The following is a 23,703-nucleotide window of genomic DNA, read 5'->3' on the forward strand; positions in this document are numbered from 1 at the left end:
CAGCCCAAGCAGGTCTGCCGAGATAGCCAGGCAGCAGGGCGCAGCCGGGGCCTGTGAGGGGAGCTGGAGGAGAGACCATCTGGCCAGTGGGGCCAGAGCCCTCTGGCCTCATGTCACCGTGAGTCTCGCTCTCCTGGTCACTTTGTGAAGGTGACCATCCAGAAAGAGGACAAACTTGTCACACAGGGAAAGTGAAGGGTTGCCGGGTAAGGTCCCAGAATCAAGATGAAGGGCCTGGAGGCCGCCCCCGGGCCCTGATTGACGGCGGCTGTCTGACCACCCCCTCCTGGGATGGAAGAGCCCAGGCCCAAGGCGACCCGCTGTGACCGGGGCTTCAAGGAGTCCCATTCCCCTGCAGCCCAACAGCACAGGCCACCCCTGCCCACTGAGGCTCTGGCCCCTCCATCCATGGGCACCACCTGGGCCTTCAAACAGACATGAGGCGTCCAAGGCCCTTGGCCGCCCCGGGGGCTCTGCCTGCCCCGCGTGTGCTCAGAGGGGGCCTGAGGCACCAGCAGCCCGTCGGATCAGTGAGGGCCAGAGCAGTGTGGGGGGCACCTGTGCCCAGCCGCGCATCCCTCCCCACACAGTGCCAACCCTCCTGATACCCCGCAGGTCTCCTCCCGGGGGCTTTGCTACAAAGGGCGGCTGTTCCAGGAGCTGCGGCTGCTCAGCTCACCGCCCCAGCCCTCCCTGCGGCCGCGCGTCCACCCCCAGCACAGCCCGGAGCCCCTCAGGTGAAAGCCAAGCCAAGGACACTCTTGGGACACCCGCACAATGGTGGGGAGCGCCCAGGTTGTGACGAGCCCAGCTTCTCAGCTCCCACCCCCCTGTCTGCCTGGATCCCAGGCCCCCATCCCGTGGCAGAGTGGGTGGCCGGGCTCCGTGTGGAAGCACAGGAACAGCCCCCTTCTCGGGCCAGCACGGGCCACGTGGGGGTGTCTGGGCCCTGGGCAGGGTGTGATGCCCCCCAACCAGCAGGTTCTGAGAACAAGGTGCCACCGCGTGTGTGTCTGCACTGAGTCCATGCTGGTTGCCTGATAGAGACACCCAGCCCCTCAGTGGCGGAAGCACCATCCCGGATGAGATGAGCCAAGGAAGGGACTCATGCCACCCTCCACAGCTCCCATAGCCAGATCTGTCGCCAGTCCCAAGAAAACTCTGCAAATGGACGTCAGGGTAATTTTCTCCTCCCAGGACTGGGACAAGGGCCAGGGTCTCCTTGAGAACAGGCCAGGGACTTGTCAAGTGCTTTGGAGAGAGACCGTGGGCTGGAGCGGGGTGCTGGCACGGGGACAGCCCAAATGCTGCTGACCCCACCCCGGAGCAGAGAGGGAGGTCCCCGTTTGCCACCACCCCTGGCGCCCGAAGGAGGTGAGAGGCTGGGGAGGGACTGAGGGTCAGAGGGACTGGAGCCTGCACAGAAGCTCAGCTGGCTTAATTCACGCTAATTAGGAGGGTTCCATGAATATTCATGAGCTGGCAGCCTTGCCCAGGTAGCTGAGGTGGGGCTGGCCCTGGGGCCGCTGCCACCAGCTCCTGTCTCTTGGGATTTGGAGCCACGAGGAGCTATTTGCAGACACGTCTTTGTCAACAGGATGCAGAGCTGGACCTATGAGCTCTCCTGAGCGGTCAGCTCTGGGCGCAGCTCAGGGAGGACGGTGGGGAGGGGGCCCGGGTCTGGGAAGCTTTGGGCATCGAGGCGCTGTGATGCTGGAGGTGGCCAGGTGACCTCAGCTCTGTCATCACGAAGGCAACAGAACAGTCATGTGGCCCCAGAGGCTGGGACAAATGTTAGAACGTGCCGGAGATCAAGAGTACTCCATGCTGCAGATGAGCACCCTTTTCTTTTCCCCTCCCGCTCCCCAAGTGTTACCAATGAGCTCCGAAACGCACAGGCAGGTGCAGCGGGACTCCCGGCCGCTTGGCAGAGCGACAGGTACCTGTGCCTGGTTCGGGATGTGGCCAGCTGGGTCCCAGTCAATACACTAATTGGTAGGGACTGATCAATAACTCCGTTTCCTCCCATGGGCGTCTTCAGCAGTCCTGGCTCCTGGCTCCCCGTGTGGAGGCACAACCTCTGGCATCTCTTCCCGAAAGGCACTGAGGCCTCGGCAGGGAGGGCTGCGCCTTGGGGTCCCGCGAGGCCCCAGGACCTGGCCTGAGGACACAGCAACCACCAGAGCGCGGTTTTTGTTTGTGTGTGTGTGTGTTTTTTACATTTTATTATTATGTTTCTAGCTTTACTGAGCTAGAATTCACGTGTAACATTGTGTCAGTCTAAGGTGTACAACGTGTTGATTTGATACAACTTTTTTTTCAAATGTAAGCCCTATGCCCAACATGGGGCTTACACTCACCATCCTGAGCCAGCCAGGTGCCCCTCAGAGCTTGCCTCTTGCTCTCCGGGGCTTCCGCCTCCAGGCTGCCCTCAGCAGCCCTGCCCACCTCGACCTGAGCCTGGGGTTCCTCACCAAAGCACCTGGGGACCCAGAGCTGGCAGGTCTCACTTCATCCCACCTGCCCTGCTGCAGAGCTCCAGCCTCGGAGCCCCTGTAAGAGGCGCGTCCATCCAGGGCGTCCCACAGAGGGTGGGATCAGCAGCCTCCACTGGGGTGGGGGGCCAGCGTCCTGGTTTGCTGCCAGTTCCTGAGCTGTTTCAGACACCCTGGGCACCCGGAGCTGCTGGACAAGAACAGGACACAGAGGGTGGGGCCCTGCCCCTGCCCTTGCCGCACCTCCAGAGGAATGTGCTGGTTTGAAAGTCCAATCGCCTGGCCAAGGAGCCTCTGCTTGGTTACGACATCCCGCTCTCAAAGCCTGGGAAGTGAGGGGCAGCACCCTATTTTATGGGAGGGAGGCCGAGGTGGGGAAAGGGATTGCCTAAGTTCCTCTGCCAGGAGGGGGCAGGATCAGGCCTGGGCCTAGGTCTCCTGACTTGGGGTCCCAAGGCTCACACGTGCCTCTCCAAAAGTGGGGTCCCAGGCCACGTGCCCAGGGGTGGAAGTGACAAGCTGGGGAGGGTCTTTAGCTCTGCCCCAGATCTGCAGGGAGCAGAGCCCTCCTCCCATGTCCACGGGCCAATGGGAGTGTGAACTAGGCCTCCTCTCCCTTCCCCTGGCAGATGGGGCCAGTTTTTGAGGATCACGTCTCAGTTTCCAACTTTAGGAGGTGCTTCTCCCTCCCTTGGAGGTCCCTGGGCCTGCCCAGTGGGGCTTTGTGGGCAGTGACCAAGCCTGGTCCAGGCAGGATGCACCTATGGCCCGCGCGGCCCCTCCTCTAGGATGGGCTGGCAGCCACCCACCTCGAGGGTCTCAGGGTCTGGTGGGGAAGAGGGATACCCACAATCAGCAATTTTGGTCCCTTGTGGATCAGGAGGGTTGGGCTAGTCCTGCATCAGCAGAGTTGGGCTAGCCTCAGAACTCGCACACTGCTGTGCTCTCAGCAAGGAAGTACTGCAAGGGGCCTGGGGACATCGGATTGTTGGGTCAGGCTCGGGGCCTCTCCTTGTCCTGATGTGGTGCTTCTGTCGGCCCGGAAGGGGCCAGGCCTTGGGGATCTCACGGCCCCAGGCAGAGCTCCTTCTGGAACCACAGAAGTCTCTTCTCTGCCCTGTGCCAGGTTTGGGGGCCGGGAGAGGGCAAGCTGACTCAGAGGTGAGGGAGACAGAAGAGGCTTTGCGGAGAGGATTAAACATTCTCTCTGAAGGGTCATGGAATCTCCCACTGGGCCTGTTCTCCCTCCACACAAAGAGCCATCTAACCTGCGGCCCACCCGCCTGCCCCTCCTCCGGAGCCCCCTCCTCCCAGGAGCACAGCCTGGATCCATCCTGAAGGCTCAGGCTAGGAATCAGCAGGCGGCCAGCTGGCTGGGACAAAGGGCTTTTCTGTGCCGACAGCCATCAGGATGCAATTCTTCACACAGAGCTGGACTTACTCCTTCTCCTAAAGTCTGCTCAGGGGCTTCTGCCAGAGGGCTCGATGCATCTGCCAGCTCAAGGGGCAGGCATGCGTCCAGAGGCCCACTGTCTGGGTCCTGGGTTAGGCCACCTGGACAGAGCCCCATCTGGGTGTCCTCAGCCCCTGAGTTGAGCACGAAGCTGCTGGGTTGTTCTGCAGCCCCTGGGGCAGGTGGCAGGGCCCCCAGAGTTAAGGTGCAGGCTCTGAGTCTGTGCTACCCTTGGCCCAGCCCGTGAGCTCCATGCCTGGACTCTGCAGGCACTTGAGCTGCGACCCCAGGTCTAGCCCCTTGGCTGTCAGCATAGGGACCCTTCCCTTGAGGAAGAAGAGCCATTTAGCAGTCATTTAGCAGTGGCCCAATTTGGCAGCTGCCAGACCCTGAGCCAGGTCTCACGTGCCCGGCTGGCAGCCTCCCTCCATCCTCACAATGACCCCGTGAGTTGGGGACTGTTGCTGTCCCCACTTAGCAGTGGAGGAAACGGGCTCAGAGAGGCATCGGCCAGGGTCTGAGCCCACGTGTCACCGCCCTGCCGCACAAGCCCCCAATCCCTTTGCTCAGGACAAAAGATCCCTCACGCTGCATTCTTTCACTTGGAGCTGGAGCCTCCTCTGGAATGTGTTTATAGATAATTAACTACTTAGCAGAGAAGCAGGCAGGGCTGGGAGGGGGGGGCGGTGGGGAGAGAGACACTCAGCTGTGAAATTGGAGTCTGGCCAGTCGCGGATCAATATTCTGTCTAAAAAGATCTTGCAGAGTGGTGAGGGCAAGAGCCGGCTCACAGGACACCCAGCTTGCAAGGGTGCTCTTGAAAGTCGGGGAGCAGGGCCAGCCCCACTCAGGTTGGCTCTGCAAAGAGACTCAGCTACGGGACGCCAAGGGTGTGGGGGCCCGGGGAACCAGCTAGAGCAGGAGGCCCCAGTCCTGGAGCAGCACAGCTTGTCCATGACTCAGATCCAGAGCTGGGGTGAGAGTCCGTGTCTTGGGGAGGGGCTGGTATTCCTTCCTCTGCTACTGCCCACTCCTCTCCTCTGAGGAAAACATTTGGGTTTAAACTGCAATGCTTAGAAGAAATCGGGGCCTCCCTGCCACCTTCTCCCCTCTGTCCTGCCCATCAGCATCTGTGTGGCCGTCAGGGGACCTGCAACGGTGTCTCTATAAGGGGTCTGGTTGGAAACATCTGCGGTTGGGGACAGAGGAGGGCATTGCCCCTTTGGAGATGAGGGCCCCAGGGAAGCCATCCTGCGAGAAGCCAGAGCAGGGAGGCGGGCCCATGGAGCCCTCTGGCCCAGGAGGATTCTTGTCTCCATGTAGCGGTCAGCATGGCCTGGGGGCTGGACACAGCATTCCCTCAAGGCCTCACTGGTAGTGTGTGCTGGACCAGGGCTCCTGCTGGGGGATTCAATCCCAAGGCCAGGCCAGGGTCCTTCTAGTAGCCCCAGGGAAAAAGCAGCCAGGGCCAGCCCAGGGCTCTGGTGGGGCAGGGTCCACTGTGCATCAGGGGAGGGTCCCACGGTCAGGACTGACTGAGAGGAGTGTTTCAGGGGAAGCCAGGGGGCAGGCATGACCCCCGACCTGAGGGACAGCAGTGTGGCCTTTCCAGGCCCCATGAATTGAGAGCCACTAAATCCGGATTCACTACTGATCCACTCCTGAGAGATGACAGAAAAATCAATGAGGTGAAAGGGGTGGCTCTGAACCCTCCCCAGTTCCCAATGTCCTTGCTCCTGTCTGATCATTTCTCCCTCCCAGGTATCACATGCCCAGAAGCCCAGGACCAACCCCAAACACCTGGATCCTCTCAGCCTGAGTGTGCAGGGTCCAGGCTAGAGTGGGGTTGATGGGTGGTGCAACAGGGCCCCATCTGGGCCTGGCTTCCCTTCTGCCCTTTGACAGGTGTCCATGAGCCCATCCACCATTCACCTATCCACCACCCACCATCCATCCATCCATCCATCCATCCACCATCCATCCATCCATCCATCTATCCATCCACCATCCATCCATCCACCATCCATCCATCCACCATCCATCCATCCACCACCCACCCATCCATCCATCCATCCACCATCCATCCATTCATCCACCCATCCACCAACCATCCATCCATCCATCACCATCCATCCAGCCACCACTCATCCATCCATCCATCCACCATCCATCCATCCATCCATCCACCATCCATCATCCATCCATCCACCATTCATCCATCCATCCATCCACCATCCAATCATCCATCCATCCATCCACCATCCACCCACCCATCCACCATCCATCCGTCCACCATCCACCCATCTATCCATTCACCCATTCATTCACTCATCCATGCATTCAACATGTTTACCCAGCTCCTACTAAAAACCAGACACTATGTACAAGACCTACAGCACCCCCTCTGAACTTACTTTGTTGGCAGAGGTGCAGGGTGGGGTGAGACCCATGTACAAGGTACAATAAGCTTTCTGGTGGTGAGAAGTCCTAGGAAGAGAAACAAAGTCTGGCTTTGGGGTAGAGTGTGGGGGAGCACCCTGAAATTTTCTTTTCCAGTGGAGTACTGACCACACTTTTCATGTGCCCCCTTCCTCAGTGGTATTTGGGTTTTGAAGGGCCTGGTGTGGTTGATCCTAGAAAGAATGGAGGGACATCATGTGCAGTGTCACCTGGGTGAGACAGGGGGTGGGGAGGTCAGGGTGTGGCTAGTGAAATTTGGAGGTCCCCTAGGGTCGCGGGAGTACATACACCCACATCTAGACTGAGCTCACCAGTGCTGCCCCCTCCTCACGGGGCACCCTGGAGCCCCACTGGGTCCTGGTACTGACGGGCCCCTCCTGGCCCCCGCTGCGGGTCCTTGCTGCCTCTTTCTCAGGGCTGATGGGACTGGAGACCCGGCTGGATCTCCCACCTTTAATTCAAATCCCTGTTTATGCCATCAACTGGTTACCATGGAAATGTCCTTGGGACAGGGTGGAGGGTGGAAAGGGCCACGGGAGGGAGGGGCACAGGCTGCTCCTGCACAGATGACCTTCCACTTTTGCCAGCAGCAATCTTTATTGTTGGCGTGACACTGGCTGGGGGTGCATCTGGCGAGGAGTCTTCGAAGAGCCTGTTCCTTCCTCTCCTTGGCCCCCACCAGGGATCACCCTCAGAAGACACAGCGCTCCTGCCACAAAGGCTGTGGGACTCGGCCCGTGGGGGTGCCCCTCTTCCAAAGCTGGTCTCATTTGTTTGTGAATTGGGGCTTTTCCTTTCCACTGAGACAGCAGTCTGAGGAGCAGTGGAAGGAGGGGCCTGGGGGCCTGGAGTAAGAATCTAATTTAGCAGCAGCTACGGTGATGATTTCTAGGCTCCCGCAAGAGTGCTTTCCAGCTGGGTGCAGGTGGGGGGGGCCTTGCAAATTAATGAGTTAGACCCGATTAATCTTGCTGCGTTAGCAAATCTGCAGGGAAAGCCAAATGAGGTTGGACAGATGTGTATGAGTGTGCACACGCCAGCCACAGGGCTGTGTCCGCCAGAGCCTGGCCCTAGGCACCAGGAGAAACAGGCCTGCTGGCCTCCGCTGGGCTCCCTGGCTGAATTTGCCCATGAGAATGGCCATCAAGGGCTACCATCTTGGCCACTCGAGCTGACCAAAGTGAAGGGAAACAGAAGGTAAAGCTGATTTAGCCTATGAACTGCTGCAGGCTTCTGCCCAGAGCCAAGAGTCTCTTTCCCTGTATAGGTGCGTCACCCCCCCCCCCCCCCCCCCCCGCCGTTCCAGGACCTGCTGCAGGCCAGGACGCCAGGCCGGCTCCAAGCCCTTGCTGGGGGCTCGGAGCCTGGCTGGACCCTCCTCATGAGTCTTTGGGCCTACGTTCTTGTGTGCTCCTTCTTCCAGGAAGCCTTCACGGATTGGCCCAGCCCCCCATGCACTCCCTTCTCATCTGACCCCAGCCTGACAATCGTAGGAGCACCCAACTTTACCAAGGCCCAAGGAATGAACCTAAATGCAGAGGCATGAGGGATCCTTCTCACCCCCAAAGCTGTTGTGTTTGCCGTGGGATCATGGGATGAGGCAAAGGACACTTCCCCAGCTAGTGACAAATCTGTCGATGGCTCACCTTCCTAGATGGCCGAATGAGGGTAACCATGACCTCTGCTTCATAGGGATATGCTGAGATAGCTGGAAGAGATTTCCAGAAGGACCCAGAGCATGGCTGGCCTCTGTTACTAATAAAGGAGTACGGAATCGGCTCAAGATTGTCAAGCAAGGCGCTGTTCTATTTGTTCTGGGACAGCACCGAACAGGGGATTTCTCAAGACTGGAGGTAGAAACAGGGGGCCACAGGCGGCTTCTCCAATCCGCCGGCACTCGTCACCCTCCCCGGTCCCCTCTCTGAGAGGGGAGGCTCCAGCAGGTTCTAAGCCTCCTGTGGCCTGTGTCCTGGGGGAGGAGGTGGCTTTTGCCTGGTCCAGGTGAGGCACGGGGTCAGCCGAGGTGCCTTCCTCCCTCCTTTGTATCCAGCCAGGGATAGGCCAGGCTGTTCACCGGCTCCTGGGTCAATCCAACTCTCTGATCAGGTTGGTGGGCCTTTTAGTGCTCAGCGCAGAGCTGGCTTGTGGAAGGGGCTAATACCAGAGGAATCCAGGGTCTAGCACTGCTGGGGGGAGGGGAGGCTGGTGGCTGTGAAAAGGAGGAGGGAGGGGTGAGGGGTCCTGCCTGCAGAAACAGGACACCAACGAAACTAGACCGGGCTCTGGGTCTGTGGGGGTGGCCGAAGGAGAGCCCTGTGCTGGGCTGTGCAGTCCAGGTTTCCCAGGGCAGGCTTCCCTCCGCTCCAAGGAATGACAGACCATGCGGTGCTACCAGGAGGCCATCTCAGTAGGGACACACTCTGCTCAAGGACTGAAGGTCTTGAAGCCAGGGGGGCTGGGCTACCCTCTACCAGCTGCATGACCTTGGACATTTGGCCTAACCTCTCTGTGCATCCACCTCCTTTATCCAGATGCAGGGATAACAAGAGCCCACCTGATAGGGGTGTTGTGGGTGACAGCTCATCACTGCTGAGATTGGCCACTGCTCAGGGCTGAGCATTTTGAAATCTCTTGTTTGTAGGCACGTGTAGGAGAGCAGACAGAGGGCTCCGGTGAGAAAAGCCCCTGGAGGTCTCAAAGCAGGTGTGTGAGGTGTAAAGAGCTCAACCTGGAGCCAGAGTGCGGGTGGGCTGGGGAGCAGGGGCAGGAAAGGTGGGGGAGGGGAGACCAGCTTGGAGGGGCTCTGGGGAGACAGGGAGGGGTATGGGTTGAGAGAGATGGGGAGGGGGCAGGAGCCCTTGGGACTGATGTCTGTCACCCAGGAGCATCCCCAGGGTCTGTGTGTGGGGGGGGGGGGGGAAGAGGCAGGAGGCTCCTGACAGACATTCTGCCCCTTCCAGGGCGGGCACTAGGCCAGGGAGCTCCGTGAAGTCTGCAGCCTCTTCTCCGCTCCCATCCCTGACCCGAAGTCTCCGTGTGGGGGCTCTGGAAGCCCAGCATGCAGGGATGGCCGTGGGTGCCTGTCTGAGCAGCGTCCGCCCTCTCCTCACTGCAGACTGGGGTTGCCAGCACAAAGCGGCCACTCTCAACCCTCCTCGGAGCACCTGCTGCAGGGTCGGCGGCCACCTTGACCCACCTGGGGCAGAGCCCTTGCCAAGGCACCGAGCATGGTCGCACCAGGCACCTCAGCTGTGGGGCACATTGTTCCAGACCTGTCCGCCAGCCGGGGCTGCTGGGCTGTTCTCCAGTCCCCGAGGCCGAGACCCTCGGCCTCCGCCCCTCAACCACTGTCCACAGAGCGTGCTCCAGGCCGGAGCTGAAGGCATCAGGGCGGCTGCGCCCGGGCGGGGGCTTTAGGGTTCTCCCCCAGGAGGGCCGGCCGCGACGCCTGAGCTCCCCCACGGGACGCTTTCCGGTCCGCGGGGGACAGGCTGATAGGGGGTGGTCTTTCCTGAACGCCTCGCTGGGGAGGAAGATGAGGGGCTAGCGATTTCTGAACTGCGGAGCAGGGCGCGGGTGATGGAGTTAACCAGGCGCGTGCGGGCCGCCGCGGGCCCCTGGGTGCGCGGCCCCCATCCAGGCAGGCGGTGGGGCGCCAGGACTGGGGACGGGAGTGGAGGTCAGTGTGTCGTGGTCCGGAAACCAGCCCGGCGCCAGGATCCCCCAGTCGCACGCAGTGACTTCGGGCCCCCACCCCTAGCTCGGGCCCGTCCCCAGCCCCGGGGAGGACGAGGGAAACTTTACCCAAGCGTCAGCAGAGCTCAGCCTCCGCGCCCCCTCTCAGCCGGCGGTCTGCCCCCCGCCCCACCCAGCCTCCTCCCTTCACGTCCTCGCCCGCTTTCCCCCTCCTCTCCTCCCCCCTCCCCCTCTCCCTCCTCCGTCTCCTCCTCGCCGGCTGGAGGCGGGCAGGTCCGGGCGGGGCCGCGCCGCGGAGCCCACAACCCCGAGCTCCCCTCCCGGGCCGGGTCGCCGCTGCCGCGCCCCGCGGGAGGAGCGGCGGAACCAGGCCCAGTGGACGGAGCGGCCCGCGCGGCGCGGGGGCATGAAGTTGGGCGCGCGCGGGCCTGGGAGCGGGGGCGCGGCGGAGCCGGGAGCCGCCCGCGTCTAGAGCCCGCTCGGTGCGCCATGGAGCTCGGGGGCCCCGGGTCGCCGCCGCCGCCGCCGCCGCTGCTCCCGCCGCTGCTGGTGCTGCTGGGGGCCGGCTTCCTACCCGGTAAGTTTCGGGGCGCCAGACGGGCCCCCTTTCGTCCAGCTCAGGGCGGCCTTGGACCTCCAGAGCCAGAGGAGGGGAGGCTCCTGGCCGCGGGTGCGCGCAGCGGGGCGGCCGCCCAGGCTCCCCCACCCCCAGACGCAAAGGCTGTGCTGCGGTGCGGATTGAGCGGGGCAAGGAAGGAGTTAATTCGCCCGCGAATGCCAGAGAGGGGTTTGGGTGGGGGTGGGGGGCTGCTGTTTTGGGAGCTGGACCCAGAAGCTCCAACTTGGGTAGAGAGAGGCGGGGACGTCTCTCCGTCTTCATCCCTCCGGCCAAATTTCCCTGCAGACACCCCCATGCCTGCTCCTGGTTTGGAGGAGCAGAGGGGTGGCTTCCGTCCTTGGCCGCGCCCCATCCAAGCCTTTTCTGCTCCCCCAAGCTCACTGGGACAGGGGAAGTCCTCGCCCCCTGCGCCCCCCGCCCCATCCCTGGGCAGACCTTGCTATTCATAGTTTGGTGGAGGGAATTTCAGCCCCTGGCCTCCCCAGTGAGGAGTGGGCTGTACCGTCCTGGTGCAAGGGACCAGGAAGAATAAGGCTGGGGGAGGGGGGCCTCTGGACTCAGAGTGAAGGGTCCCCGGGGGTCTAAGACTGGCCCTAGGGTGCTTGTGAATCCCCTCTTAACATCTGGTCTAGGACATACAGGTGAGCAGGATCGAGCTGAGTGCAGGCAGCTGGTACCCTGTTCCCCTCCCCACACCCCCATATGATGCAGTGACCCCAGTGCAGGTGCCCAGGAGAGACAGAGAGGCCCTCGGACAACAGACTGGTCAGTGGGGCAGGGCTGGATCAGAGTGGCCTCTCCTCAGGAAGCAGAGTGTGTATGTGTGGGGGGTCACCCTTGACTCACAGAAGGCCATCTGTCCAGGAACCCAGGGTGCTGGAGTTGGCAGTGTCTGGTGAGAACTCAGGGCCACCGGCAGCCCCAGGAAGCAGGCTCTCCGTGCCCCCATTTGGGCCTGTCCTGGAGTCCTGCGGTTACCTTCACCTTGTGCTTTGAGCCAGGGTTTTAGCTGAAGATCCAGCCCCTCCTTCCCAGTCAGCACTTACCGTTGTCTTTGTTTGGGGTGCTGTGCAGGGCACCTGAGGGGTCTGGGAAGGCTTCCCTGAGGAAGTTACACTTTTACCCAGAGGGTAGGAGAGAAACTGAGGCCAGGAGTGGGGCAGGATGTGCAAACGTCCTGAGGTGGTTGGAGCTGGAGGAAGCCAGGGCCTAGTGGGAGGTCCGAGGGGCAGCCTGGATGACTGCCATCCTCTGCCACTGAGCTGCACCGATTTCCTGTCCCCATAGTAAGCAGCCACGTGGAGACCCGGGCCCATGCAGAGGAACGGCTGCTGAAGAAACTCTTCTCTGGCTACAACAAGTGGTCCCGGCCCGTGGCCAACATCTCGGACGTGGTTCTTGTCCACTTTGGGCTGTCCATCGCACAGCTCATTGACGTGGTAGGTGCCAAGGGTGGGGAGCGGGGAGCTCTGAGCCTCGGCCCATCACACACAGCTGCAGAGGCTCGTGCTGGAGGGAGCACCCCCCTCCGAGGGGAGGCCGGCCTGGCGGTGGCCGCAGAGCCTGGGGAGCCGGGAGGGGTGGGGGGCCGCCATCGGCACTCCACGCAGGCTCTTTGTGTCGGTCCTGCAGGAGCCCCACAAATGTGCCCTTGTGGTGGAGCCCAGAGGACAGGGAGGCCCCCCACATAGGAAAACCCAAATGCCAGATTTTCAGCAGTAGGTCAGGGCCATCTCCCTCAGAAGCAAAGAGCAGAAAATGCCTCTGTGGGGTGGGGGTGGGGGGGCAGGTGCCGAGGCTGCAAGTGGCTGGAGGAGCTTGTGTGCTTTGTGGCAGTGAGTGGGGGTGGGGTGGGCCTTGAGCTGCCCTGGCAGACCTCACCTAGGAGAGCCCCCCTGTCCACTGCTCTGGAATATGGTGTCCCAGCAAGGCCCAGACAGGTTTGGGTGTGTTTACCTTCCTGGTTAGGACCCGAGAAGGCTGCTGGGAGGGTGCTGGGGGTCCAGCCTCCAAGTGGCTCTGGAAGGGCTGAGGCATCCGTTGGGGGGGACTAGGTAGTGGGTTCACTGGGGTGGGACCCCAAGTGCCTGGGAGTACGGACTGCAGCCTGTCGAGGAGGGGGCCTCCGGGAGCTCGGTTCGTGCACGTGAGGAGGTCCCAGGCCTGCTGGGTTTGGAAGGGCCTGAGTTTCCCACACTAGGATGCAGCCTGCCCTGGTGGCAGGGAGGGCACTGGAGTTCATCCAACTGTGGGGGCCATGGATCTCCCCACATGCCCACCTCGCTCCCCTCCCAGGACCCCAGGCTATGTCAGCTTGTGTGGGGGAGGAAGCTGCTGGTGGAGGGGTATGACCACACGGTGACCCTGAGATGCAACCAGCCGGGTCTCCCGATTCTACCTCCCCTGCTCCAGCCCCTTACCTGCCCACCTTAGGGTCCTGAGACCCTGGTCCTAAAGGGGCAGTCTGTTCAGGGGCCAGCTTGGTGAGTGAGTGGCACCTGTGCACACCGGGGTTGCCCACCTAGGAGCCTGCAGACGGGCTGCCCTGACCAGCCGGGAGGGCCGATGCAAGCTGGCGGGGGCTCTCCTCTAGCAGCCTGGGAGCCCTCCGCACGTCCCACACATCTGACTGTAGCTGGGGGCGGGCCAGGCGCTGGCCACCTGCCAAGTCAGACGACCCTTGTCCCCACTCTCCCTCTGGAGAAGCTCAGGGGCCTCGTCCCCACCTCTCTAAGTCCCCTCGGGCTGACCATCCTGGGCTTGGTTGCCTCCAGGGTCAAGGTACTCATTCCTTCCTGGGGTCACCGGCTCCCCATGTTCATCTCAGGCCTGTCTTTGTGGGCGAGGAAACTCAGGGCCGAGAGAGAGGGAGGGACACGCACACACACACACACACACACACACGTCTGTCCCCCAGGGGGTCACAGCCACCATTCTCCTTTGTGTCCTAGGATGAAAAGAACCAGATGATGACAACCAACGTGTGGGTGAAGCAGGTGAGTGAGTGGGGGACCCCTCCGGCCCTCGTTCCCCCCCACCCCCTCCCCCTCCTCGCCCCCCTCACCGGCTGTGCTTCCTTCTCCCGCCCTGGCCCAGGAATGGCATGACTATAAGCTGCGCTGGGACCCCGCTGACTACGAGAACGTCACCTCCATCCGCATTCCCTCTGAGCTCATCTGGCGGCCGGACATCGTCCTCTACAACAAGTGAGCCCCGGGGACGTCGGCGGGCAGGGGGCGGCAGGCACCTGGGTCCAGGTGTGAGTGACGCAGGGGATCCAGGCATGAGCAAGAGGTAGTGACCTGTGTGTGCCCCCCCCGTGGCAGCCGGTGCGGAAGCCTCTGGGAGGAAGTGGAGGGGGCCGAGGAGGGGGTGGAGGGTCGGGGGGCGGGCCACCGGTGAGCACAGCAGGGACAGGGGTCCTGGGCACAGCACGGGTCCAGCCCCACCTGGACTAGCCAGCCCCGCTCTGGCATCAGTCCCCCGCCCCGTGGGGGCAAGGGGACCGCAGGACGCACTGCGGCACTCGTGTTTTCCGGATGACCCCTGGCCGGGCGGTGGTCCTTCCATGCAGGAAGCCCCCAGACTCCCCGCCCCACGCCAGCCCCACTTCTGCCCGCTGCCCCTGGCCTTTGGGTGCCTCTTCGCCTGGGTGCTCGGCCCCTCTCCAGCCCTGAGCAAGCAGCCTGGGGGAGAGAATGCTGGATCTGCTCAGTACACCATCGTTCTGTGCCGGCAGCGCAGAGGTGTTTGCCAGGCATGGCCGAGGCAGAGGGTGGGATCCAAACTGTCCTTTGCCAGGACCTTGCTGTGGCTCCTGAGCCTGGGGCAGCCTGACGTCCGCTTGTGTCCCCAGGTCACTGCTGGGTGGTAGCTGGGCGGCTGATCCCGTCTCAGGCTCGGGCCCGAGCAGCAGCTCCCACGGAGCCTACAGATAAAGCAAATGGAGGCACTGAGCTCCCTGCAGACCCCTGCCCCCCACTGCCAGACCCCGATGGGCTCCGGCACAAAGCCCCTTCCAGGGCCCCGGGCACTGGGCCTGACCTATAAAACGTTGCTATTTGATTAAGAACGATTGGGCTCTTCTTCCAACTTAATTGATTCCAGTAATGGCAGTGGGAAGAGCTTGATGGTTTTCGGGGACGCATTAGGGGGGTCAGCTTCGTGAGCGGGAAGGCAGTGGTGCTGCTCTTCCCGCAGGGCAGGCTCCCTGCTCTCCACAGCCAGCCCCGCTGAACCACCAGCCTGGGGTTCTTCAGCCTCCCCGGCCTTCCTGGGGTCTGCACCCAGCTCCCCACATCCCCCGCCCCGGGTCTCAGAGGCCGTTTGACTCAGAGAACATGGTATCCATGTCCTGGGACTCAGGGGAGCATCCGTGCTGTGGGGACAGCTCCGCCCTCCCCAGGCAGGACGGTGCCGGCTGAGGAGCAGCTCTGGGGCCTGAGCGGACCCCCCAGGACTGTGGCCGGGAGATGGGGCTGCCACCTCAAATTCCCTCCTCTCTCTTCTTCCAGGCCCCGAGGGAGGGGGTGGGCCCCCAGCCTGTCTGTGGGGCTGTGGTCGGCATAGAGGTTCTTTCTGGACAGGGCCGCGGGGTGGCTGACGCTGGTCAGGCCCGTGTGCACTTGAGTGCGGCCAGGTGACCAGCCGGAGTTGCTGGGCGAGGGGAAAGATGGGGGGCAGCTTTTCAGATGGCTTTGGGGAGCCCCCTGCATGGGAGGCTGTGCTGTCCACTTGGGGGCTTCTCTGTGGTGGCCCTTTGGGGAGGAGGGTCTCACAAGGCCTCTTTCACACAACACCACACGGATGGGGGTTCGCGGGGCCTGGGCAGGAACCTGGACGGGCCAGGAAGTCTCCTCTGCTCTGCTGGGGCCACAGCTCCACGCAGCGAGGCCAGCACGTGCTCAAGATCTGACCGTTAGGTCCCAGCGTCTGGAGCCCTGTGGCTTCCTGGAGGCACAGCGCTGCTGGGGGCAGGACGTGGGGCCGGAACCTGCTGGCGGGTACTTCCTCTCCCCTGCACCGGCCCCTTCACAACTGGGGGCCTCGAAGCCAGCATGGGGAGGAGGTTGGACCCCGCCGGGCTGCCTTCTGAGATCCTCTACCTCCTCGAGAAGTGGACCAGTGGAAGTGAGATGCTGCACCACCGGGACCACGTCTGCCCACAGGTCCAGACCCCACGTCCCGAGGGGGATGCCCTCCTGGGAGGGTCTCCAGGATCTGAGCCAGGTCTGCACTGGGTGAGGACACAGTAGCCCCCCAGGCTGGGAGCATGGGGCGGAGGGATGCACAGCCATGGGGGTCTGCGGGCTGTGCACCAGAAGACTCAGATCCTGTCTGGGCATCAAGACCCCGAGGCCTGGGTGCACATTCCTAGTCCTGGGCTGCTTTCAGTGACCTTCTGGAACATTCCCTTCCCTTCCTGGGGATCAGGGTCCCCCGGGCTCACACCGCTGACTGGAGCCTCTAATCTCCCTGCAGAATGTTTGTGCATTTGCTTTGTGCCTCAGAGGGACAGGTTTTGGGTTTTGGAGCGAGGTTGCTGAGGGAGGACAGTCCACCTCATCGCGCCCCAGAGAGAGCCTCAGTCCCACGCTGGAGTGCAGGCTGTGTGTCCCGCATGCAAATCCCCTGTCGCTCTTCCTGTGGATGCATCTGCGGGTCTCCACCAACCGCTGACCTAGACGTCAGCCCAGAAGGGTTCCTGGAGGTCATAGGATCAGATTGGCACCAACTGAGACCGTTGGGACATCTGAGCTCGATGTCTGGGGGCTTCTAGGCCGTGGTGGGTGTGGGCAGGCACGGACGGCCGAGCTCTGAGCCCATGGCGGGGCACCTGACTCATGTCCACAACCTGTGCCGGCAGGTTGTGCGGTGACCCCCCTCCGTGGTGTCAAGGCACGTGGCGCCCACGGGTGCTGTCCTGGGGGGTCCATGGGGCTGTGGGGAGGTTCCCCGTCAGTGCTTCAGAGCCAAGCCACGGGGCCAGCCACTGCCTCCATCCGTTCATGGTCAGAGTGGACAGCCCAGCCCAGGGGGAAGCTGAGGCCAGGAGAGCGGTATGCACACAGTTCAGGTTGCACCTGCTGGGGACACTAACCGGTGTCCAGGGGCTTCCAGCTGTGGAGCAGAGCAGGGCCGAGTCCAGGAGCCGATGAGGGCTCGGGGTGGGGCCTGTTAGCAGCTGTCCCCGGCTCCTCACTCCACAAGGCACCAGTGTGGCACGCCAACTTGTGTGCATCCTTGCGGAGACACTGAGGCGGACGTTGCTGTCTGCGAAGCTCCGGGCCAGGGATAGCAGTCCCCCGTCTGCCACCCCCCCGGCCACGGATGGGCACCAACACCCCTGAGGCTGAGGGCAAGGCAGGAGGGTGGATGGCCAGGGGTGGGCCCTGTCCCCTCCTGCTCAGGCAGCCCAGGGTCCTCACCTGTAAGTCGTGGGGATAATGGAGAGAAAGGTGCTCAGTGGGGTTGCACACCTGGTCTGTGGCAGGAGATGGTGGCTGGGCAGGACCCCCCCCAAGTTTGGCCGTCCTCCAGTGTGACCTGCAGGGGACTCGGCTCTGTCCCAAGAGCCACTTTCATGTCCGTGTCCTCGTCCATAGGGCGTGGATGACCAGGTGCGCAGTGATGGGTCCCAGGAGGGGTTGCTCAGCCCCCACCCCACCTGGATGCAAATCTGCGTGGGAGACGGGTGGGAGCTGAGACCTTCCATCCCCTCTGCCCTGGGCCCAGGGGCAGGAGAGCATGGGGCTCTGTTCTCCAGAGTCAGGCCCCACTTGCCCTCACACCATGGACAGGAGCTCCCTGACCTCGGACCCTTTGCAGGGACGTGACCCCCCCCCCCAGGCTGCCCGCTCGTTTCCAGCGCAGACAGTTGGTAGCTCCAGGACAGAGATGGACCATGTGCCTCCTCACCCTGGTGCTAACAGTCCCTGCTCTACCCGCCAAGTAATCGCCACTGTCACCAACAAGCTTGTGTGTCAGGCATGGCGGGGGCCACTTAGATGTCCTCCAAGCCACGTGTCCCTCCTAGGGTAGGGGCGATAAGCTGAGGCAGATGAGGGAAGTGCCCAGGGCCGCCAGCCCAGCTCCACCTAGCCCGGTCCCTTGCCGGGTCCCCCGCCTTTCTTTGCTCACCTGTGAAGCCAGATGCGTGTGAGAGCTGGGCTGCGGTTTGGGTGGGTCTCACGCTCCTCTCTTCCTGCACAGCGCGGACGGGGACTTTGCGGTCACTCACCTGACCAAGGCCCACCTCTTCCACGATGGGCGGGTCCAGTGGACACCCCCCGCCATCTACAAGAGCTCCTGCAGCATTGACGTCACCTTCTTCCCATTCGACCAGCAGAACTGCACCATGAAGTTCGGGTCCTGGACGTACGACAAGGCCAAGATCGACTTGGTGAGCATGCACAGCCGCGTGGACCAGCTGGACCTGTGGGAGAGCGGCGAGTGGGTCATCGTGGACGCTGTGGGCACCTACAACACCCGCAAATATGAGTGCTGCGCCGAGGTCTACCCGGACATCACCTACGCCTTCGTCATCCGGCGCCTGCCGCTCTTCTACACCATCAACCTCATCATCCCCTGCCTGCTCATCTCCTGCCTCACGGTGCTGGTCTTCTACCTGCCGTCCGAGTGCGGCGAGAAGATCACGCTCTGCATCTCCGTGTTGCTCTCGCTCACCGTCTTCCTGCTACTCATCACGGAGATCATCCCCTCCACCTCCCTGGTCATCCCGCTCATCGGCGAGTACCTGCTCTTCACCATGATCTTCGTCACGCTGTCCATCGTCATCACAGTCTTCGTGCTCAATGTGCACCACCGCTCCCCGCGCACACACACCATGCCCACCTGGGTGCGCCGGGTCTTCCTGGATGTGGTGCCCCGCTTGCTCTTCATGAAGCGGCCGTCTGTGGTCAAGGACAACTGCAGGCGGCTCATCGAGTCCATGCATAAGATGGCCAGCGCCCCTGGCTTCTGGCCCGAGCCCGAGGGGGAGCCCAGCTTCGTGGGCGGAGCCCAGAGCCGGGGCCCCTCGCGCTCCCCGTCCTTCTGCAGCCCCCTGGACGAGCCAGCCGAGCCCCAGCCAGCCTGCGAGTCACCCTCAGACCAGGTCCCTGCGTTGCCGCCCTCAGAGGCTGAGAACGGGAGCCCCTGCCCCTCGCCTGACCCCCGCCACCCACCCACCAGTACCCAGGCCCCAGGGCTCACCAAAGCCCGGTCTCTGAGCATCCAGCACATGTCCAGCCCTGCCGAAGCCGCGGAAGTTGGTGTTCGATGCCGGTCTCAGAGCATCCAGTACTGCGTTCCCCAAGATGATGCCGCTTCCCCGGCTGGGGGCCCTGCGGCCGGCTCCCCTGCCTTTCTGAAGGCCGGCTCCGCCGAGCTCCTGCCCCCAGACCAGCCCTCGCCGTGCAAATGCAGGTGCAAGAAGGAGCCATCCCCAAATGCCGTGCTCAAAGCCCGGGGCACCAAAGTGCCCCCCCCGCACCTGCCCCTGTCTCCGGCCCTGACGCGGGCGGTCGAGGGTGTCCAGTACATCGCAGACCATCTGAAGGCCGAAGACACAGACTTCTCGGTAAGTTTCTGCCTGTGGCCGGACAGGCTCTGTCTGCTTCCCTTTCCTCTCTGGAGGAGGGTGTGGCCGGTGAAAAATCCCAAGACCCGGGCCCAGACCCGGGCTACTAAGCTCTGGGGTGCGTGCAGCCCAGCCCCCACCCTGTCCTGCTCTCTCTTCCCCGAGCGTCTGATTCTGGCAGGCGGTCGCTGGGGTGGCTAATGAGAGTGTACTGTGGGGGTGTCCTCTGTGTCGCCCAGGACACGGGGAGCCCGCAGGCTGCAGGGCGGCCTTGCCCGGGAAGTCTGGGCACTGTTGCTGGCCACCGGGAATGTCCCCTCTGGGGCCAGGAGTGGGCCTCTGGGGCGGGACGGGGGGTGGCTGGACCCTGGTGCAGGGGTGGAGGGGTAGCGAGAGGGGCTGAAAGGAGGCCTAATGGGGCGGGGTGGACTGGGGTCTGGGGCACAGCCCTGCCTCTCTGGCCAGCACCCCGCGTGTCAAGCTGGGGAGAAGGAGTTGTGGGTGTAGGGGCAGTAATGCTGGCCCAGCCGCAGGGACCTGGGGACCCAGGACCCCAGGGAGCTGGTCCTCCTGTGGGGGCTCCTCACTCACCAGCAGGGATCAGAGGAGCCCAGACAGTGTCCCCAGTCCCTCTGCTGAGTGTCAGCCCTGAGGGCAGAGACAGGATGCTCCTGTTGTTCCCAGTTCCTGGAGGAGAGGTGACCAGACGAGCCCAGGCCCCCAGCTGGTGGGCAGTGGGTCTGGGGTCTGGCCAGCTCTGCTGACCCCCCACCAGGAAGGGAACGTTCCTCTTTCCTTCTGCTGATATTTGTCCACCTGTCATGGGGTTGCGCCGGGGGCCAGGGGTCCCAGCTCAGCCTGGGCTGACACTCAGGACCCCACAGAGCTGGGAGGGAGGGAGGGTGTCTACATGGGCCCAGGTTGGTGGGGAGTCCTCAGGTCAGAGCACGGGCAGAAGTGAGGGGGCCGCCCGCCCTGCTCAGTCTGTGGGGCTGTCACTTGGGGGCAGCCCAGGGAGCCCAGGGTCACGGCCCCAATTGTGTGTCGGATACACACGGGGACCACCTGCCCCGCGGCTGAGCGAGCCCTGGACCCATGCAGCACACCCCTGGGAGTGGGACACCCTGCAGAATCTCAAGAGGCTGTGAAGACACTCTGGAGGTTTCCGGAACATTCTGCCTGGGAGAACCTGCTTCTGGGGACCCCATTCTGCTGCCAGCTCTTGAAATAGCAGGCCGCCTCCTGACTCGATGTGCAGTCTGAGCGCCGCTGAGGAGTGACTAATGCCTGTAGAAGTGTGACCAGAATCCTGAGGGGCTCCGGCAGCCGGGCACACCTGTCCGGCCGCGGCCCAGCCCGGCATTTGCCCGCGTGGCACGACGGGCCGCCGCGACCTGGTTCTGGCTTCGGAGCAGCGCCAGGCTCTGGGGAGTGAAGCTGCCTTGACGTGGATGGACCTCGGATGCTCTGGGCAGCTTTGTCCACGAGGCCTTTCATCCTCAGGATGAGGACGCGCCCAGCGGGGATCAAAGACAAAGCAGAGGATGAGGCCACGGGCTGCTTCTCAGCCTTCCTGGAACGGAGGGTCCTGGAGGGACTTTTTATTTATAAGTGACCTTGTTTGCTCTCCGGTTTTGGTCTGGTTTAAAACCGTCAGGGTGTCTCTGATTACTTGAGAAATCAGAGCAGGAAACGGCAGTGGAGAGCCCTCTGTACCCATGACGCCCCCAGACGGGAGGGCTGAGCCTGCCCCTGCCCCAGCTGTCCTGCCCTCAGTGCCCGGCGGGCCTGAGCCCGGGGGCCGCCTCCTTTCCTGTCCCTCAGGCGCCGACGGGCTGCCCACCCAGGACGTGCTTGCGGCCACGGCCTCCATCCACCTCGCAGAGCCTCTGCCCTGGGGGAGGCCGAGGGCTGGGGTCGGGGGCCAGGACCGTGGAGCAGCCGGCCTGGGCTGGGATCTGGGATGCATGAGCGTGGCCGCCCCCAGCCACACTGTGCCGCGGGTCCCCATCGACACACAGACGGTACCACCGCCTTTCTTCAGGTGGATGACCACAGGGGACGTGGCCCACTGCCCGCCCTCCGGCCTCGGTGTGCTGGACCCCACCTCAAGCCAGGGCCTCTCCCCCACCCCCGCTGAGGGGCCCTGTTCTCTTGGGCAGCTCCGCCCCACTTGGAGCCGGCCCGCAGTGCCCAGGTCTGTGTCTACCTCGAGGGGCTTCAGGGGTGGAGCTAAGAGATCCCGTTGACCCAGGAGGGCAGCTGACCTGTGAGCACTGTCCCTGGAGCAGGGTGGGCAGGTGCAGAGGGCAGCTGGGCCTCAACCGTTGCTCTCTGGATGCCGACCACCACGGGGCCCCAGCAGGACGCTCCTGGCCCTGAATAGCCAAGGTGTGGGCGCCCCCTGTCTGGGCCTCATTGTCCTCCCCTGCACAGTGGGGGTGCACTGGATGACCTCCATGGTGCCCTTCCCATGCTGCTCTCCCAGTGAGAACAGACGTCCCCAGGAAGCAGCAGCCTAGAACCCCATATCCCCAAAGGCACTCCCTGTCTCCCCCTCCCTGGCGCTCGGGCTCCCTGCCAGCCTCCCGTGGTTACCTTGGTGTCGAGGAGGGGACATGGAGAACCTGCCTCAGGAAGCATCAGGTTCTAGAAGGTATTCGTGGCCTGGAGGCCCAAGGGCGGCAGGCTGGGAGTGACCGTGTGTGTCTGTGTTTGCAGGTGAAGGAGGATTGGAAGTACGTGGCCATGGTCATCGACCGCATCTTCCTCTGGGTGTTCATCATCGTCTGCCTGCTGGGCACCGCGGGCCTCTTCCTGCCGCCCTGGCTGGCCGGCATGATTTAGCAGGAAGGGGCCAGGCACCCGCAGGACACCCGCGACGTCTATGGGCAGCTCGCCGGGGCTCTGTGCCTGGCCGTCCAAGGGACTCCTGCATTCTGTGGGGTCACGTCATTTGCCAAATTGTCCCCCCATTTTCTGTCGACTGCAAGACGGCCTTGGGAAAGGCCACTGCCCCCAGGGGGGCCGTTGTGGCTCAGCCCTGCTGAGATCTGCCAGGGGGGCGGCCGGGCTCGAAAGGACAGCGGGTAAACGCCTGTTCTTGTCTGGAGGGCGGGGTCACCGCCCACATCTTATTAAAGTTTATCTGGAGCATGGTGACACATTGGCTTCCTGCCCAGGACGCGCGTCTGACCGCTCAGCACGCAGCCCAGCAGTCCCCCTGTCCGAGGGCCACGACCTCGGCCCCCCAGCCCCACACGCCCCTCGTCCCTGGGAGATCCTGGAGGCATCCTCAGGCGGACTCTCTTGGACCCCACAGAGGCCAGGCAGCAGACTCTCAGATCTCATTTGCCAGGGGTGGGTCCAAGCAGGGATTTTCTTGTTTCGTCTTATTCTGGGTAAATTAGTGTCAGCGCAGGTCTTGTGTCTGAGGGGTTTTGGGGAACAGTGTTGGGCCTGGGCCTGCTTGAAGGGGAGTCCAGGGACACATGCCCCACAGCGAGGGCACCCTCTGCCCCCGGGAGTCCGACATCTGGCTTCCTGCGGCCCTGGGAAGTCCTGGGCAAGCATTTGCAGGGGCCTAGTGATGCGGCCAGAGTCCCGGTGGTCACTGGTAGTTTGTGAGGGCCCCAGAGCAGTGTCCAGACCAGGGGCTCCGGGCCCTTGTCTGGGCTCTCCCCAACCTCCCGTGGGTCCCCCTCTGTGCACAGCCCCTTGGGACACCCTCTCTAAAGCACAGACGTGGTAGCCACGGTGAGGGGTTGCTGAGGACAGCTCAGCCAGGCTGACTCCGGGGCCCTCTGGAGTGTGGTCCCTGGGGCTGGGTCCCCTGAGAAATGGCATGGGGGGGGGGACCAGCACAGCCAAGGAGGCCCGAGGGCCTGGGGGACCTGGTGTCATCCTCTACAAGGTGGCCCCAACAGTATCCCTGTGCCCCTGGGGGTGGCATGGGGGTGGGCAGATGCTGCCCCCAGGCTCTCCCTGATTCTTCGGAGCCCTTAGGCCCCGAGTGCCAGGGAAGGGGGGGTAAGGACGATATTCATAGAGGACAAGGCCCAGGAGGCTAAGAAATCTGGACCCCTATTGATGGCCAGAATCCCACCTGCCCTGACCCCCTTACTTCAGGGGTGCCGCATGGCAGGTGGGAGCTGACCCTGGAGCCCACCTACCTGCCTGCGAGGTGCCCAGGTCTGGAGAGGGGTGCGGATGGTGACCAAGCATCTGATGGGCCTTGTCGCTGTCAGGGCCGACCGCTGGTCCCCATCAGCAGTGACACTGGGGTGCACGAGAACCAGGGCGGCAGCCACACCCTCGTCTTCCCCTGGGGCACCTGTGACACTGGACTCCAACTGAGGCCCGGACGGTCCTTGCGTCCAGAAGTGGGATGCAGAGACCC

At 63.1% G+C, this 23,703-nt stretch overlaps 1 protein-coding gene and 1 long non-coding RNA gene across 4 annotated transcripts; one reads left to right on the forward strand and one right to left on the reverse strand.

The window, feature by feature from the left end:
• Positions 1 to 4,589: 4,589 nt before the first annotated feature.
• LOC141371715 (uncharacterized) lies at positions 4,590 to 6,817 on the reverse strand. 2 transcript variants are annotated; one of them, XR_012376879.1, is made up of 4 exons: positions 6,720 to 6,817; positions 6,517 to 6,581; positions 6,363 to 6,435; positions 4,590 to 4,988 (listed from the first exon to the last, which is right to left on the reverse strand). It is a non-coding gene; the product is annotated as an uncharacterized lncRNA (long non-coding RNA). The 2 variants fall into 2 exon arrangements; XR_012376878.1 differs by having other exon boundaries at positions 6,363 to 6,581.
• Positions 6,818 to 10,442: 3,625 nt separating this feature from the next.
• On the forward strand, positions 10,443 to 22,457 carry CHRNA4 (cholinergic receptor nicotinic alpha 4 subunit). Of its 2 annotated transcripts, XM_025865073.2 has the most exons (6): positions 10,443 to 10,681; positions 12,011 to 12,162; positions 13,675 to 13,719; positions 13,820 to 13,929; positions 17,936 to 19,304; positions 22,026 to 22,457. In XM_025865073.2, the coding sequence occupies exons 1-6, from the start codon at positions 10,594 to 10,596 to the stop codon at positions 22,149 to 22,151; spliced, it is 1,890 nt and encodes a 629-aa protein (XP_025720858.1). In that variant the 5' UTR covers positions 10,443 to 10,593; the 3' UTR covers positions 22,152 to 22,457. The 2 variants fall into 2 exon arrangements, with proteins under 2 accessions (XP_025720858.1, XP_073744393.1); XM_073888292.1 differs by lacking the exons at positions 10,443 to 10,681; positions 12,011 to 12,162; positions 13,675 to 13,719 and having other exon boundaries at positions 13,821 to 13,929; positions 18,072 to 19,304.
• Positions 22,458 to 23,703: the final 1,246 nt, after the last annotated feature.

The sequence above is a fragment of the Callorhinus ursinus genome, unplaced genomic scaffold (genome assembly GCF_003265705.2).
Source record: "Callorhinus ursinus isolate GAN/ISIS: 27379988/994484 unplaced genomic scaffold, GSC_fseal_2.0 scaffold89, whole genome shotgun sequence".
NCBI lineage: Eukaryota > Metazoa > Chordata > Mammalia > Carnivora > Otariidae > Callorhinus > Callorhinus ursinus.